This window comes from Oncorhynchus mykiss, chromosome 15 (assembly GCF_057628025.1).
Source record: "Oncorhynchus mykiss isolate SJ-2025 chromosome 15, ASM5762802v1, whole genome shotgun sequence".
In the NCBI taxonomy this organism is placed as follows: domain Eukaryota; kingdom Metazoa; phylum Chordata; class Actinopteri; order Salmoniformes; family Salmonidae; genus Oncorhynchus; species Oncorhynchus mykiss.
Window position 1 is genome coordinate 64,653,572 of NC_143036.1, and position 18,810 is coordinate 64,672,381.

An 18,810-nucleotide genomic window follows, 5' to 3' on the forward strand; every position below is an offset into this window, starting at 1 on the left:
AAATGTTCCTCAATAAAGCAGCCATCACTGAGCTGATCAAGTAAATGAAGTGGTAACCAAGGACTAGTGGAAATATGAATCCATATTGAATTAAGTATATGGCTCTACTCTGACTGCACAGATCAACTTTCAAAGACCTTCTAGTACTTCAGCTGCACATCTACTCATACCTTTTTCACACTACTGAGCCAAACCCTAGGATGATTCTAGGCCAAGCCACGCTCTACTGTGCCAGCCTGGTTACGCATCCATTGTAGTTTCTAAGACTAAGCTGGAAAGGACAATGTGAAAGCCAGCGAAGTATGGTTAGCACAAGAGTGTGAAAAGGGTATGAGTATGCTTAGTTTCTGGAAATTAAGTCAATATCAATATCCTTTCCACTGACTTCAAATGTTACTGTCAATTATGAAGCGCAGACATGTTTTGCAGAAAGTCTGCCAACGTTTGGCCTTTTATTGGACAATGTAACAAAGGTAGATCAGACAACACAAATCAACAGAATCAACATTCAAAGTGACAAACACACCGAGAGGTTTTCATAAAGTGCTGACCAAGAAAACAGATAAAGTAACTTAGACATGAAGCTCACATAGAAAAGTGAAAACATGATCAATGAAAATAAACAAATTAAAATCTACCTCACGTTAACTTCCCCCTCTGTAAAATGATTAAGGGCTTCGCTTGTCCCTTTGTTGTCTACTATGTGTTCAAAGGATGTTTTACAGGCATATTATTATCAGTAGTAATTCATTTGAGATTTGACCATGTAATAATTTAAAAAAACTCAGTCCGAGTGCTTGTACTTTGTGCAATTCTCATTTGTAAAAACAAATATTAAAACCCTAGTTTCTAGTACATTCTTAAAGCCACTCAGCAACAACAGTCATTCCTAAAAGGCACACGAGAAACATTCCAACAGTGCTTAATTTGACCTCTAAAATGGAAAATACCATATTCATCATCTAGTCTGTGACAAAGAGAAACAAACGTCTGTATTCAATCATACCTCCATCAATGAAATGCTTATCCACACAGAGGACAAACATTCAGTCCAGTTATATTTTCTGTCAAACGTGAAACTTTGGTTACAGTAACCTGCTTGTAATGAATATTGAAAACTCAAAAAGCAAATGTTCAAAGTGTGCTGCCTTACTTAGCTCTGCTTTGCACAGAAATGACCCTTTCTGAAAAGAAAATGTCAATGTTTAAAAGTCAAACTTATATATGCAGAGAAAAAATATGTATCAGATCAGATGGACAAAGATAGAACCCTCTGTAGGGAACCTCAAGACATACGAATAGAAGTTAGAAAGCTTTCAAAAACACTCAAATGATGGAAAAAGGATAAGAAACAAAAGGCTGTTGAAGGGATGTTGGTTGACAACACTTCCATTGAGTGTTTCTGTTAGGCTAAAGACTGAATTGAGCTGACCTCAGATAAAATCAGTATCACTCACTTCTCAACCCATTCAAAGACAGTATAAAAATGTACATCTTGTAAAATGCTATTGAAGCATGAGCTTTTGACAAAAGGACAATAAAAGGAGACAAAGTAACAAAAAAAAATCTAACCAAAAGAATCAAACATAAAAATGGTAGATTGCAAATGGCATTTGAAAGTTACACACTAGCTTGTGTCTTGACAGTTGCTGCATCTATAACCGGTTGGGTATACATTTGTGTGGACATTGGTGTTCTGCTGAATCCTGGTTGGGGACTTTTTCAGACAAATACCATGATGGAAGCATTAATGTTCAGTAAGACAGTACAGTCCCTCCCCGTCACGTTACTACGTCGCCCAACTACGTCTCACGTTTTCTGATGCCTTCTACCGTTCATTTCAAAATAAGGGTCCTCGCTTTTGTTCTTGAGTTGGGTCTTCTTTGTGAGAGCAGTGTTCTTTTGGGAGGGGAGGGCTTTGATGTTGGGGCTGGTTTTTCGGGGGGCCGTTTTGGTGGGCTCTGGTTTGAGAGAGGGGGTGTTGGTGGTAGGCGCTTGCCTCCGTCCTGCCCTCTGTGCAGTTGGTACCGTTCTCTGGTTGGTCTTGCCAACAGCGGAAGAGACACTAGGGGCCCCTGGTACCCACCCAGGGGTGCCACCACATGGAGGCACAACCACTTTGGGGATGAACCTGGTTTGGGCCTGGCTTTTGGCTGTTGTGTCTTTGCTCTTGGGGAGCGAGATGTTGGATTTGGGCAGGGCTGTTGTGGCAGTCCTGGAGGTAGGGGTTAGTGCCCTGGTGGGTTGGGCCGTTGCAGGCCTGGGTGTTGGCACAGCCACCCGGGGGGTTGGACGAACCAGTCTTGCAACATCCAGACGAAGGCGTGAGGCCGGGGAGGTGGGCAGCCTCTGAGACAAGCGGCGTTGGGTGGCGCCGGTTGGGGGTCGGCCATCTTTCTGGAAGGGGACCCTCGATGGGGCTGTGGCGGGGCGAGGCACTGTGATGGAGGTGTGGGTGGATGGAGTGGAGGAGGGTTTAGGACATTTACAGGAGGGCTCGGGGCACACAGGGCTACGGGGCTGGGAGAGGGCGCCGCAAGGGGACGGCCTGAGCTTCAGCTTGGGGGCAGAAGAGTAATGTAGCAGTGGTGCCGTCTGCTGGCTCTTGCCACTGTGAAGTGAAGGGCTTGGGCCCTGCTGTGAAGACAGGGTGGGTGACACAGCAGCCACCTTCTTGGGGATTGGCAAGGGCTTCTGGGTGGGCTTCTTGGGGGAGGGAAGGGGCATCTGCAGGATCTTTTTGGGTGCTGCGGCTGCTTTCCTGGGCAGAGTTGGGGTCGAGACGGGGGTGCAGGTAGCTTTGGAGGCCGAACCAGAGGAAGACGAGGAGGAAGACGAGGGGATGAGGTTGACTGCAGCAAGAGGGTCCATGTCAGGTAGAGGGGCCACTGCTGCAGAGCCGTAGCCCGGTGGCCCCTTCTGGTATGCCAGGATCTTCTGCTCCAGAGTGGTGAACTGGAGCACCCGGCCAGGGTCGTACTTGAGCAGGAAACCCCTTAGGGTGTCCCAGCCACCCCCCACACGCACCATCACATGCTTCCCATGCAGCATCTACCACAGTGAGAGAGGGAGAGACAGGGATAAATGTGAGACATTTCAGTTGGTCTCTTTAAAGGGTTAACAGTGAAGTGGTGATGCAGGGTACCGTGCTAAACGTCAAATTACCTCTAAATCCCACGGTGTAAGCTCACAGCTTTTAAAGCAGGAACCACTATACCACCACTACTCACCACCTACCACCACTACTAACTTCTCACTACTCACTCCTACTACCACCAACTAATTTCTACAGTGCTGCCAACTACTATCTCCAGCTACCATCTATTTTTTCAGCTGCTGTTTAATGGAAGTGTTAACGCTGTTCCTTGGCCAATAAGTTAACGCTGTTCCTTGGCCAATAAGTTAACGCTGTTCCTTGGCCCGACCTCCTGTCCAGTACTAACGAGATCCACTCTGCTTCCCTAATGAGCTTAGGGTGTGATCTGCTGCTGTGTGGAACCATGAGCAACTGAGACAGACGTTTACAGCTTCCTTTATCCTACAACGCTGCTTTTTATACTTGGCGTGGTTTTTTACTTTCCAGTTGTATCACCATTTTATCAGCCTTAAATACCCAACATTGATAATAAGCTTACTTGACTTTTCCAAAATGCTTTGTCTCAAGTCTACAGAACTATCTAGTCTATATAACAGGTTGGTCTCAAGTCTCCAAGACTATGTAGTAGGTTGGTCTCAAGTCTACAAGACTCTCTGGTCTATGTAGTAGGTTGGTCTCAAGTCTACAGAACTATCTAGTCTATATAACAGGTTGGTCTCAAGTCTCCAAGACTATGTAGTAGGTTGGTCTCAAGTCTACAAGACTCTCTGGTCTATGTAGTAGGTTGGTCTCAAGTCTACAAGACTCTCTGGTCTATGTAGTAGGTTGGTCTCAAGTCTACAAGACTATCTGGTCTATAGTATGTGAAGGTATAAAAAGGACCAGACGACAGGTACTGACCATAGAATTACATCAAGTGTAGTAATTTAATGTCTACGGTGCTGACACAGCCAAGCTTGTGCCAGACACCGAGACTGAACCTTTGGATTAATGGCCAGGTAATGAATGAGGTTACGGTAGAGAGATGTTTCCTGGTCTCTTGGCAGAGGACAGAAAGGGTGTGTCACTAGCTACAGGTCTAATGCTCACTTAGCAGTGGAATTGACCCCAACAACTTGTGTTCAATGCTTGGGAGAGTTCAGTGTGTCACACTATACAGTGTGTGCTGCTCACCCGGATGAAGAGGGTCTTGTCTCCCAGTCTGTAACGGCCCTCTGACAGGTATTCAATAGATACTCTCTGGGAGCAGTTACACGGAGGCTCGTCCGTCAGATGTTGCTCCTGTAACACAGAGGGAGAATTAACATGGGCCTATAGAGTCCTGGCTAAGGAAGCAAGAACATGGGAAAGACATTTTCTAAAACATTGAGAAACCCTGTTTCATTAACCCATCGCCTAAGGAGAAAGCACAGTTGCTAACAGGAAAACGCAATGAACCGATGAACTCAAATGAACCAATTTTAAGTTGCAAAGACTTGAAAGGCTAGAGAGCAGCACTCAGTAGCAGCCTCTGAATACTGTAGTTTAAGAGGACCGCTTTGGCAAACACACTAATCAAAGGCTAAGTGTCATGCAGCTTAGGCTGTGGACACAGGAAGTGTTATTCTGATGTTTGTTGATGTTGTGACTGAGCTGCATTGGTGCCACAGGCTACAGAGTCACATGACCCCAGATGGATGGAGCATCACGAGGACCATAATGACTCATACAGCCCTGAGCAGTGAGGCAACTAGAGCCACCGCTGCCTCCATTTTGGATCTGATGAACTGGGTCACCAACTAACTATTTTAATAGAACAACAAGCGAGATGAGAGGAGAGGAAAGTGGAGAGTCGAGTCCCTATTTAGTCAGTAGAAATTTGACAATAGCACAGTTTTAACTCCTGGAATGACTTACACCATGCTGGAAAAGGCCCCCGTGCTGGCAGCACACCGTGAAGGTTTTGACTGCAGTAGCAGGCTCTGTCGTCTTCAGCAGGGTCTCCTCCAGCTCAATCTCCTTCTCTAGTTTCACCAGCACCGGAGGCTCTACACCATACCTATGGAGAAAAACAGATCAGTACAGTGCTTTAAAGGGACTGTTAGGAATTGAAAAAAGATGCCACACATATTCACTTTTGCTGCATTGTCCATCTTTCTACCCCAAAACAGCTGCAACATACCACATTGCATAACTACAGGATCAAAAAGATCAAAACAAAACGTGGTGGTCATGTTCTAGAATGATCTTATCTTACATTTGTCACAGTGCAACACCTACAGCACACAGTACCAGTCAAAAGTTTGGACACACCTACTCATTCAAGGGTTTTTCTTTATTTTTTAAAACTATTTTCTACATTGTAGAATAATAGTAGACATCACAACTATGAAATAACACATGGAATCACTGTAGGCATGTCCAAACTTTTGACTGGTACTGTACATCATCTATCAACCAAGGGAAACTTACTTGGAGACGATGCGGCCAATCTCTAGCAGACACAGACACACCTGCCTGGGATCCTTGTGCAGAACTGAGAGACAGAGAAAATACATACTGTAGAGAGATGACATGGTTGTATAGTATAGCAGCAGTGTCACAAACCCATTACTTATAATGAGGAGGTGTCCACATAGAGAACTTATGTTAATTGCTCTCTATGGTGGATCCTATTATGTTATTAAGGAGGATGGCTTAAACAAAAGCCAGACAATGGCTGCAGTGGAGGCATCTGCTCCGTTCAGTCATTAAAGGCTTACAACTCAGCCCATGTTCCTTTGAACCGATTAAGCTAAGGAGCAATTAATCAACTCCCAGGGTAATGTAGTAATGTATCAAACTCCAAGGGCAACATAGTAATGTATTAATCAACTCCTAGGGTAATATAGTAACATTAATTAACTCCAAGGATAATGTAGTATGTTACAAGAGTGGTGGGATGGAATGGAGTTGGACCCTACCTCAACTGTACAACCATGGTTCTGCTCCACTGATTACACAAGACTGAATGGGTTTTGGTTTGATTGATACCTGTGGACATTCATGCTAGAATGCTAAGCTAACTAGAGGCTGCCGGAAAACCCCCCACCAAATATGCACTTCAAAACTGTCTGGAGCGATGGCCGTTTGTGATTAGCTCCTACTTACTGTGCCTACTGGTCAGTACAGCCTCCCCACCAAACTAAAACACGTACCTAGGCCCTCTGATTCAAACAGGTACGTCTCTTCCACGCCTATGCGGCGACACCAGACCAGGAAGTTGGCAGTGTTGTCACGGGCGAAAAAGGACCCTGGAGAGGCATTGCACTTGCATGCCACCTTCTTCATGGGAAACAACTGCAGGGAAAAGCATTCAAAAAGTATAACAAATGAACCACACATGCATTGCATCACAGTTGACATAGTTGACATATGACCATGATATTTTCAAATGGACAGAAAAAACAATAATTTCAGAACCAAACGCACCAACTCGTTTCAGATGGGAAACAGACCACCAACTCAAACTACCCTATCCTTACCACTCTCCCCACTCGCCTACTTTTCCTTAATATCCTGTTCCCCCTGCCATTCCTGTCCCCACAACTCACCTTGCCCATATCCGAGGCGCCGCTCCGCGAGATCCTGCTCTGCAAAGCTCCGATTAGCTGACACAGCTTCACCCCATTGTTCAGCTCCGCCATGAAGCTCTCCGCTCTCACCTCCTCTCCTGTGTATCAGATACAGAGAGGAAAATAGTGTGTTAGTGTTTATTGTTGGGAGTGAGGGGTGAGTGACAGGGCGAGACATTTAAGGCCAAATGATTAACAAAAGGAAGAATTCTAGGCTGCACATCCAAAAACTTCCATTGCCAGGTTCAGGGTACAAATAATGCCACAGAAACAAGATGACGACACACTTTTTGAATTATTTCCCCCTTAACCCTCCTGGTCTTACCCAGCATCCCGGTGAGCCAGATGGCCAGGTCCTCTTGCATGGGTACCAGTGTGGCTTCGTGGCGCACGGCCAGCCACTGGTCATACTGGAAGACATCGGCCAAGCCCGGCCCATGGCGCAGCGTCAAAGGGCTGCGTGGACTCTGCAGGGGCGTGTCAAACTTCTCCCTGAACCACACCTGCAAGGGGGGGGGGGGGGGGGGGGGTTAAAGATAGAAAGAGAAAGATAGAGGACACATTGAGTGACAAACTACCACCAGCTAGTGCCATTACTATGGGGATAGAGTGCAGAAAAAGGTTTTGGGGGCTGACAATTAAATGTTCCTAGCATATCGCTTACATTCATCCGTCATGCAACCCTTCCATTATATTACAAGTGGTGTCAGCCTGGCAAAGGATGTCATTTTCAGAATAGATTCCAGCACGATAGTGATTGTATCCAAATGCTCGTAGACTAAAGGAGCTGCACGGATCACTGGAAGTGGGTTTAGACTCTGTTGGCAGTGGGATAGGCCGGGGGAGAAATCCAAAATACTTCACTCACACAGGCTACGAGAACTCAGCCCCTGGCACACAGACTGCGCCTTCGTCAGGGCAAGAATAACATGATTCAAGCATATCAATTTCAAACATGTTGATATTCATCAGTATACAATTTCGACATTTGGCCACCCCCAAAAAACTATCCAGCTACACTAATAAGATTGAAGTGCAAATAGACGGAGGAAAGGTTGCCTTGGAGATTGAGCAGCGTTTTGTAAGACTCTAAAATGGAAGAAGAATAGAAATAGGATATTGTCGAGACAAGCAAGTCCTCTGAGACGGCCTACTAGATGTCTGCGGTGATATTCCACTTGCAGTGAGGGAAAGGAAATCCAAGCCAAGTTAATAAACAGATAACCGACCATTTTAAATCCCACCATACCTTCTCCGCTATGCAATCTGGTTTCAGAGCTGGTCATGGGTGCATCTCAGCCACGCTCAAGGTCCTAAACGATATCTTAACCGCCATTGATAAGAAACAATACTGTGCAGCCGTATTCATTGATCTGGCCAAGGCTTTCGACTCTGTCAATCACCACATTCTCATTGGCAGACTTGATAGCCTTGGTTTCTCAAATGATTGCCTCGCTCTTCTCTGATAGAGTTCAGTGTGTCAAATCGGAGGGCCTGTTGTTCGGGCCTCTGGCAGTCTCTATGGGGGTGCCTCAGGGTTCAATTCTCTGTATACACCAATGATGTCGCTCTTGCTGCTGGTGAGTCTCTGATCCACCTCTACGCAGACGACACCATTCTGTATACTTTTGGCCCTTTTTTGGACACTGTGCTAACAACCCTCCAGACGAGCTTCAATGCCATACAACTCTCCTTCCTTGGCCTCCAATTGCTCTTAAATACAAGTAAAACTAAAAGCATGCTCTTCAACCAATCGCTGCCTGCACCTGCCAGCCCGTCCAACATCACTACTCTGGACGGTTCTGACTTAGAATATGTGGACAACTACAAATACCTAGGTGTCTGGTTAGACTGTAAACTCTCCTTCCAGACTCACATCAAACATCTCCAATCCAAAGTTAAATCTAGAATTGGCTTCCTATTTCGCAAACAAAGCATCCTTCACTCATGCTGCAAAACATACCCTTGTAAAACTGACCGTTCCTACCGATCCTCGACTTCAGGCGATGTCATTTACAAAATAGCCTCCAATACCCTACTCAATAAATTGGATGCAGTCTATCACAGTCTGTCACCAATGCCCCATATACTACCCACCACTGTGACCTGTACGCTCTCGTTGGCTGGCCCTCGCTTCCTACTCGTCGCCAAACCCACTGGCTCCAGGTCATCTACAAGACCCTGCTAGGTAAAGTCCCCCCTTATCTCAGCTCGCTGGTTACCATAGCAGCACCCACCCGTAGCACGCGCTCCAGGAGATGTATCTCTCTAGTCACCCCCAAAACCAATTATTCCTTTGGCCGCCTCTCCTTCCAGTTCTCTGCTGCCAATGACTGGAACGAACTACAACAATCTCTGAAACTGGAAACACTTACAGTGCCTTGCGAAAGTATTCGGCCCCCTTGAACTTTGCGACCTTTTGCCACATTTCAGGCTTCAAACATAAAGATATAAAACTGTATTTTTCTGTGAAGAATCAACAACAAGTGGGACACAATCATGAAGTGGAACGACATTTATTGGATATTTCAAACTTTTTTAACAAATCAAAAACTGAAAAATTGGCCGTGCAAAATTATTCAGCCCCCTTAAGTTAATACTTTGTAGCGCCACCTTTTGCTGCGATTACAGCTGCAAGTCGCTTGGGGTATGTCTCTATCAGTTGTGCACATCGAGAGACTGACATTTTTTTCCCATTCCTCCTTGCAAAACAGCCCGAGCTCGGTGAGGTTGGATGGAGAGCATTTGTGAACAGCAGTTTTCAGTTCTTTCTACAGATTCTCGATTGGATTCAGGTCTGGACTTTGACTTGGCCATTCTAACACCTGGATATGTTTATTTTTGAACCATTCCATTGTAGATTTTGCTTTATGTTTTGGATCATTGTCTTGTTGGAAGACAAATCTCCGTCCCAGTCTCAGGTCTTTTGCAGACTCCATCAGGTTTTCTTCCAGAATGGTCCTGTATTTGGCTCCATCCATCTTCCCATCAATTTTAACCATCTTCCCTGTCCCTGCTGAAGAAAAGCAGGCCCAAACCATGATGCTGCCACCACCATGTTTGACAGTGGGGATGGTGTGTTCAGCTGTGTTGCTTTTACGCCAAACATAACGTTTTGCATTGTTGCCAAAAAGTTCAATTTTGGTTTCATCTGACCAGAGCACCTTCTTCCACATGTTTGGTGTGTCTCCCAGGTGGCTTGTGGCAAACTTTAAACAACACTTTTTATGGATATCTTTAAGAAATGGCTTTCTTCTTGCCACTCTTCCATAAAGGCCAGATTTGTGCAATATACGACTGATTGTTGTCCTATGGACAGAGTCTCCCACCTCAGCTGTAGATCTCTGCAGTTCATCCAGAGTGATCATGGGCCTCTTGGCTGCATCTCTGATCAGTCTTCTCCTTGTATGAGCTGAAAGTTTAGAGGGACGGCCAGGTCTTGGTAGATTTGCAGTGGTCTGATACTCCTTCCATGTCAATATTATCGCTTGCACTGTGCTCCTTGGGATGTTTAAAGCTTGGGAAATCCTTTTGTATCCAAATCCGGCTTTAAACTTCTTCACAACAGTATCTCGGACCTGCCTGGTGTGTTCCTTGTTCTTCATTATGCTCTCTGCGCTTTTAACGGACCTCTGAGACTAATCACTGTGCAGGTGCATTTATACGGAGACTTGATTAAACACAGGTGGATTGTATTTATCATCATTAGTCATTTAGGTCAACATTGGATCATTCAGAGATCCTCACTGAACTTCTGGAGAGAGTTTGCTGCACTGAAAGTAAAGGGGCTGAATAATTTTGCACGTCCAATTTTTCAGTTTTTGATTTGTTAAAAAAGTATGATATATCCAATAAATGTCGTTCCACTTCATGATTGTGTCCCACTTGTTGTTGATTCGTCACAAAAAAATACAGTTTTATATCTTTATGTTTGAAGCCTGAAATGTGGCAAAAGGTCGCAAAGTTCAAGGGGGCCGAATACTTTCGCAAGGCACTGTATCTCCTTCACTAGCTTTAAGCACCAGCTGTCAGAGCAGCTCACAGATTACTGTACCTGTAAATAGCCCATCTATAAATTAGCCCAAACAACTACCTCTCCCCCTACTGTATTTATTTATTTTGCTCCTTTGCACCTCATTATTTCTATCTCTACCTTGCAAATCTACCATTCCAGTGTTTTACTTGCTATATTGTATTTACTTCGCCACCATGGCCTTTTTTTTTGCCTTTACCTCCCTTATCTTACCTCATTTGCTCACATTGTATATAGATGTATTTTTCTACTGTATTATTGACTCTGTTTGTTTATTACATGTGTAACTCTGTGTTGTTGTATGTGTCAAACTGCTTTGCTTTATCTTGGCCAGGTCGCAATTGTAAATGAGAACTTGTTCTCAACTTGCCTACCTGGTTAAATAAAGGTGACAAATAAATAAATAAATAAATAAACACACAGCTGACAGTATATCCGCTATCGCTGCCTCTCTCCCACACCCTCATTGGCATATCATGATTGACACTTTCCCTGGGTTTAGCCTCACAGAAAGGTCTCGGTTGTTCTTTGGGAGTTTTTCCACGATCCCATTTGAGTGACTCAAAAACTTCAGTGGGGGTAGAGAACGAGGGCGAGTCAAGTTCACTGTTGGAGATATTTGACGTCACAGAAAACATCCCAGACTGAGAAGAAAGAGAGTATGAGAGAGAAAGTGAGCGCGAAAGAAAGTGAGAGAAAGAGAAAGTGAGAAAAATAAGATATGAGAGAGCAAGAGGTGTGAGAGAGAAAGAGAGTGAGAGCGTAAATGGCCCTGCTCAGTAGAAAGCATTTAAAATGCTGTCTGGTTGTCAAAAAGAGGTGCATTTAATTAAAACACAAAAATTAGAAGAAATTCTCGCAACTCCTCCTCCTCCCCAACCCCCTCTCCCTTACATAACTGTGTTCTAAGGATAAGGTGCCTGGCTGGTGCTTTGGGCAAGGCAACCCCACAACTTATGTTGTTTTCCATCTTACTCGCACTGAATACAGCTAATTAGAGAAAAGGCAACGAGGAGGGGAGAGTTTGAGTTACATAAACATGTGGAGATTACCACCACACCATTGGGGATTACCTGTGGTGACCTCTCCAGCGTCACCTGACTGGATGCAGGTTTCACAGAAATTAAAGCTTTAGTAGCCCTCACGTGGGCTTATTGTAGTTAGACATCAATTCAACTGATCCTTAGCGGTAGTCCTTGTGCAGTAGAATACCTACCACCTTTCCTGTGTCCAAATAAAATTGCTAAATAGTTTTGGGTACTGTGAAAACTTTAGACTCCTCCCAAGTATACGTTTAGTTTTCAGCATAAGTGTACAGGCAAGGTACTGTGTACAGGCAAGTAGGCTAATTGTGTAAACAAACACAGCATAATCCTGGTAAATATGGCAGATAGGGGAGGGAGATTAAAACTCTTACAAACATTGGACTTTAAAGCTCCCTCTTAATGGAACATAGAAAAGGGATTTTAAACAGAAAATCTACATTCCTAACTCGTTCTTAATGAAGAAATCAAATGATGTGGATCGCATATATGTACACATACTAGGCCTCTCGATTGCATGTTGGTGTGATCACAAGACAGACACCAAGCCAATGAGTTTGAATACTTCTCAAATGCATCCTTTCACCCTTCCTTAACGGAATCACATGATTTGAGTGCAAAAAACTGTTTCCACTACATTGCTTTCACTAATAATGTCACATCAGATTAGTGATGGGGGAAAAATACATATCACAATAATATTTTGGACAATATTATAATTTATATTTTCACTGTGCCTGTGCCAAAATGCCAGTATTTTTCATCCGAAATCTTGTTCTCCGTCTTCTTTATAAAATAGTAAGCCAACATGGTTTCAGCACTTTTAGTTCAATGACTGATCAACACTCATTTTGTCATGGTTCTCTCATCCCTCTGCAGCAGACATAGGGTGAGCAATATGTTTGGAACATCAAAGCATAATAAAATCACAGTATTGAATCGCAATTCATATAGTATCGGCACCGACACATCATGATAATATTGTATCGCGAGGCCCCTGGAAATTCCCAGCCCTACATCAGATCAGTGATAACGTCAAGGACGAGAGGAAGGAAGGATTCAAACAGGGCCAGAGTTACACCTGCTAGTCCTTTATGCTCCTCCTAGTTGTGAAATCTTCCCATGGTTCTTGATGACCTTTGACTCAGAGAGGAGAAACCCCACAGGCAGGGCCGTAACCAAGGTCTGAGTTTTAGTGAGGTCTGGACAGGGGGGAACTATTTGCTATTTGAAGAACAGCAAAAATAACCCTAGCCATTATGACATTGGTTGCTGTTGCTTCATTCACCTCAGTCCATCTACAAACACATAGCCTATAAGCTATACAATTAATACGTACAGAGGGATCTGTTTGCAGCAAAATTACTTTATTGACAAAAAGTAAACAAATGAACTTTGACATTTTTTTGGGCACACGCAGGGTGTCGGTAATTCAGCCATGATTACTACAAGTTTAGATAGTTGGCTAAACTAATTTACCAATATTTTTTTTTTACTGCCATTGGTGAGTAACATAATTGGAAAACTGCTTATGCACAAAATGGCACCAAGTGTATTCTACGATCCTAACTCAACAGTAAGTTGAGACCCTGACTGTGTTCCCCCCCAAAAAATGTATTTAAAAAAACATGTATGAGATCCATTCCTCTGTCCTCATATGTAGTTACAGCCCTGCCCACAGGGTTTATTGGCCTGCTCAGATATCAGACGGCCTTGAGAACAAACAGATTATGTTGCTGGAGATAAGACCAGTAAAAACAATAAAGTGATTGGTGTCAATCCGCCTCCTGAATAGACTAGCTCAGGGCTGCCCAACCCTCTTCCTGGATCTACCGTCCTGTGGGTTCAGTCCAACCCTACTTTAACACCTGATTCTACTCATTAGCTGCTCAACAAGACCTTAACTAGCTGAATCAGATATGCTAAATTAGGGTTGGACTGAAAACATACAGGAGAGTAGATCTCCAGGAAGAGGGTTGGGCAGCCTTGGACAAACTAAACCAGGAAAGCGTTAGAGATTTTGAATAACTCGTGAAGGGTCCTAAACTGACGAGAAGGTCATGATTTTGCTTTGCCATTGTAGCCGAGCCGTTTTGCTAACACCTGACTGCTGCTCCTATCCTTTAGATATGTAAATACAGCAGGGATCGGGGCCACGGTATGAGAAGAGGTCTTTGGACTGGGCCTTTGAGAGAAAAGGAGTTACCCCTTCTGAACAACAAAAAACTTTCCAAAAATCCTTGTATGTTCATAAGTCATTTTCTTACCTGTATGCCAGCCTGCACTGCCATCGCTGCAATCAGAGGAGATTCACCTTTTCATCCTGAAACAGACACGAGGCTATTAAGTATAACAATTATAGAAAACAGATATACGAATTAAACTAATATATCAGAATGTTTACAAAATGTAAAGCTCTCCCTCCTTCCTCCCAGGATGTAGGGGATTACCCAGACCCATAACCATCTCCTTGGCCCAAAGGTGTGTGTGTGTGTGTGTGTGAGAACGAGAGAAGGAGAGCGAGAGACAATGAGCTGCACTATACTAGCTAGCCTCTTGACAGTTTATTTAACAAGAAACACAGCCCCCCCCCCCCCCCAACATATACACACCCCAAAACAGCTCCCTTTCTCCCTCAGCAACCCACCCAATTTAAACTTCTCTACTGGGCTGAGCTTCAGTACTCAAACGTCACCATAGACCCAAGGGGCAGGCAGCACAAACTAAAACCCTAGCACTATGACCGCATTTCAATGTCATAGATAGGGTTGCAAAATTCCGGTTACTTTCAATAAATTCACTGGTTTTCCCCGAAATCCCAGTTGGAGGATTCCCGGAATCAGGTGGGAAGAAGCAAAAAAATCCAGAATCCTCCACCAGGATTTCTGGAAAACCAGGGAATTTATTGAAAGTTCCCAGAATTTTGCAACCCTAATGATAGATTCACATTGCAGCTACTTAATACGCTGTTGTCATCTGATAGACCGCTCCTTACGTGCACAAAAATGTGCATTCAGTTACTCTGACACAGCATGAGAGAAATCAATTAATGTCTCATCTGTGATGCGTTGCTCTTGGCAGAGGACAAGATGACAGCAGTGCAGACAAGCAGAATTACCTTAGGACAGGAGGAAGACAGTAGTCATGTACAAAAAGAGCTGCGTAGAACCCTCAGATAGTCGGAAAAACCCCGTCTCCACCCTGCTTCTGACCGGAAAACAGAAAGCGCAACACAAACCACGCAGGCTCCTACTGGCTGGTTCCAGACTTCAGAGTGTGTTATGTCGACAGCGAGCGAGAGAATGACAGGAGGAGGAGAGAGAGAATGGAGGGAGGAGGGAGAGCCTTGACTAATGAAGTGGCTCTGCTCAGCGCTGCAGAGGCCCCCCACTCCTGCGACGGCCAGTCCTCCTCTCACAAAGCACCCATTGTTACACAGCATCCCCCCTTCCAGGCCCCCCACGCGTCCATCATCCCCCAACTCTGCACCTACCCTGGGAGCTCCCTGCAATGAGCTAGTGGAAATGGAGCGCTAGGGGGCAGGGGAACCAGCCACTTCCTCACCCCCCCCCCCCCCCCAAAAAAAAAAAAAAAACAACAACAACAACAACAACAACATGATAGCAAGGGGAAAGTATGGTGTGGGGAAGACAGAAGAGGAAAGGGCAAGGGCCAGGGATCAAATTACACATTGCGACTGTCCCTGATCTGGGATGCCCTCAGAATACTGGCTGGACCAAAGTGTTCATTGTCTAATGCTTATGCGGGTGCTCAGGCCAGTGCGCATGTCCTGATTTGCTAAAAGGTGACAAGCACTGCCATAGTTGGAACCCTGGCAAGACTTGCTCCTGGAGCAGATCAGTAGGTCTAAACTACTGGACAGTAGACAAACAGAGGGGGAGAAAGAGAGAACCAATTAATTTGAGTAGAGAGGAGTATGTGGCTGACAGCAGAGGACAAAGGGAGCACTCGTCTCTAGAATGTGCTGCCCCCCACCAAATGTCAATGCGAATGAGGGAGCGAGAAATGAAAAGAGGCATTCAAAAACAGAATGTGTTTAATGCTGCTGGGTTGGCTGATATGAATGTGCGAGTGTCTCTGCGGAAAGGGCAAGGCTCGACACTTGACATGGGGCGCTGCCTTGCACATTCTCCAGAGGTTGCTGAAACACTTGAACAACGCCCGTTCTCTCTTGGCAGCCTTGTTCAATCAAAACCGGTCTTCCAACAATGACCTTTGGGTCCAGCAAAAATGAATGTTTGAATGAATATGCATTGGAGCTTATTATTGCTTCACAATGTAAACCTTGTTTGGTACATTATGCATTGGTACATTGTTGGGTAAATTCATTAGATTTTTTTATCTTATCTTTAACTCTGCATTGTTGGAAAAGGACCCGTAAGTAAGCATTTCTCTGTTAGTCTACAAATAACATTTTACTTGATGTTGATTCATGCGTTTTGTTTTTGATAGAACCGGGATGTGATATTACAACCTGCTTCCTACCAAGACAGCCCTTTAAATTAATTGAAATGGTGGGTCTCCTTTTGTGAGGAAGTAAATGGGAAGGTTTAATAAAGTAGAGGAACATTAACCAAGCCTCTTTGTAGTCTTGAAGGAAAAACACACAGATGGATGAGGGAGCAGGGGTAGACTGGCCACATGTTCCCCACGCAGGTCAACATCTTGCCTCTAATCATTTAAGAGGATCAGGGGCTATTCCAGACATGGACGATCCACCCTCACTGATCACAATACTACAGACAGCACGTAGAATGTAGCACGTGGCAGGTGGCACATGGATGGAGCTGCAGTCGATGTACATCATGTGTTTGATTTGCATTCAAGCGCACAGCGAGAGACCACACAATGTTGGGGGGGTTGCATGTTCATTTGTTTTACAGTGCATTGTAAAGTGTGTGCGAATTATTGACTTGGGGGGGTGATTCGCTTATTTACCAATAGCATGGAACAGCTGCGCTAGTCTAACGTAAGAGTGGAAAGGGGCTGTAGCCAGCACATGGGGCCATAGGTTTTTTATTTTTTACCCTGCTCTCCTACCAAATGGGGTCTGCTCCACTCTCCCCAGAGACGACCAACTCCTCATTCATTCGACTTCTCCTGCTGAGCCCTTTGTGTCTCAACTTAATTGGCCTGTCAGTTGAAGGTTTCATTCGGTGCCTCTCCATCAGAAATGGACCTTGTATTCATTATGGGAGTAGGTGCATTCAGGCAGGATTAGGCCTAAGTGTAGCGTACATCATTTAGGCTCAAACCCATGTCCTTCAAAAAGAGTTGTCCTGAAGATGACGGGTCGCCAGGAAAGCCCCTCTTTGACTTTTAGGTGTGAACTGAGGAGACACCTGCCAATCCCACTTCATCCTGGTTTGATTAGTCTATTTCTGCTCCACAGCATGCACTTTGAGGCTGCTGGGAAGTTTGTCTTGTCAAAAAAAAAAGAAGGTATTTGAAGACAGTCGACACTTCTGGTAGGGAGTAAAAAACTTGTGGATTTACTGAAGTCTGAAACTGAGGCAACCAAATGAAAGCTGTCAAAGGGAGCTGGTATCGAGTTAGGCCTCCTATAGGGTGATTGTGCCCATTAAGCTGCGGCAGACAGGACTGGCAGCTTGCCCATTCATCTGGAGAGTTTGCTCGCTGATTAACATAGGCTAGGCCACTGAATTGTAAGCCAACGCAGATGACATCATCCCTTCAGAAAACAATATCCCGACAGTCCCAACTGAAGTACCTAAGAATGTCCCATAGACCGCCAAGAGCACTAATCTAACCTGACAGTGTCAAATGTTGACGTTTGCTTTAAACACATTTTCCAGAATGAATAGGGTTCCATGGCCATACTGACAAAGTCATCAGGAAGAGATTCTGTGATTATCAAGGAGAGGGTTGTGATCTGATCATTGCAGTGATGGCAACAACTGCAGAAGCTGCTGTATTCAAAAATGGGTCAGTTGTAAGGACAAGGCCGTTAATGACCTCATCTGAAACTATGACTGGATGATGTCAACAGAATAGAAAAAGGGCTTTTGCTTAAAGAGGGTGTTGAGGAAATGTTCTGTGTGTATGCTGAAATGCTCTTATGATAGGAACATACTTTTTTAAATTTGATGGTATACAAGACCAGTTGTACCTTTCAAATTGTATGACTTGTGTTCTCCATTGTCCTAAAATTCAAAAAAGAAAATCCTGAAAGGAAATTGGAACAATGCAAACACCAAATATGGGCCTAACGTGTCAGCTAATTTGTAACCGGCTTTATCAAAGTGGTCAGATAAGCTACAAGACGTCCGAGGCCCTGAAGAAGACCCTCGCAGAAGGTCAGGTAAGGAGGGTTATTTGCTTGTATGATAATCCCAGGGATAAAGGGGAAGGGAGTGGGTAAACCTTTTACCTTAACATGAAAGGCTCAGCCCTCAGTAAAAACAAAAGCTACCATAGATCCTGTTGTCATTAACTAATGACCTGCTGTCATTAACAAAGACCTCCAAACACCCTTTCAGCATCCTCCTCTCATCCTGTTCTTTGTTTTGAAACTGGACTCATCATCTGTCGTAGAGGAGTCCAAAGACCTCTAGAATTAAACTGGATATATTCACAGGACTAAGGTTGCAAAGGGTTGGAAACTTACCAGTAAATTTCCAGAATTTTTCCAGAAACTTTTCATGGGAAGTTAAGCCCGGGAATTTGGGGAATTTTGCTTAAATTCATCAAAAACAAGTTAGCTTATAACAGTGAACCTGTTTTTGTGGGATACACATATGGCAATACTAGGTCTTGTGGCATATTTTGGTTAAACTATCCCAAATTCAATGGAATTGCAACCCTCTGCATGCACTGCACATGATGGAAGAATGGACTGTGCACTCTTCCATCACATGGACAGCTGATTCTCAAGAGCTTGCACAGAATGAGATGCTATTTAGCCCACACTACCACACTGACTGAGCCAAGGACTACATGCCTTCTGGTAAGTTTTGATAACAATACTGGGTGGGGTGAATATATTTTATAGAACATACATGA

The 18,810-nt window shown here is 44.4% G+C and overlaps 1 protein-coding gene across 2 annotated transcripts in view; it reads right to left on the reverse strand.

Annotated features, from left to right (window-relative positions):
- Window positions 1–421: 421 nt before the first annotated feature.
- LOC110490507 (uncharacterized) overlaps window positions 422–18,810 on the reverse strand; it is a 31,978-nt gene continuing 13,589 nt past the window's right edge. Inside the window, exons 1-9 of one of the 2 annotated variants that reach the window (XM_036944890.2) lie at window positions 14,885–15,292; window positions 14,034–14,089; window positions 7,016–7,193; window positions 6,670–6,788; window positions 6,274–6,415; window positions 5,549–5,612; window positions 4,994–5,135; window positions 4,271–4,378; window positions 422–3,051 (exon numbers count right to left, since the gene is read on the reverse strand). In XM_036944890.2, coding sequence (XP_036800785.2) covers window positions 1,810–3,051; window positions 4,271–4,378; window positions 4,994–5,135; window positions 5,549–5,612; window positions 6,274–6,415; window positions 6,670–6,788; window positions 7,016–7,193; window positions 14,034–14,057 — 2,019 coding nt within the window. In that variant the 5' untranslated portion in view covers window positions 14,058–14,089; window positions 14,885–15,292 and the 3' untranslated portion in view covers window positions 422–1,809. Of the gene's footprint in view, window positions 3,052–4,270; window positions 4,379–4,993; window positions 5,136–5,548; window positions 5,613–6,273; window positions 6,416–6,669; window positions 6,789–7,015; window positions 7,194–14,033; window positions 14,090–14,884; window positions 15,293–18,810 lie in introns of those variants that run through there. The other variant, XM_036944888.2, reaches the window with a different exon arrangement.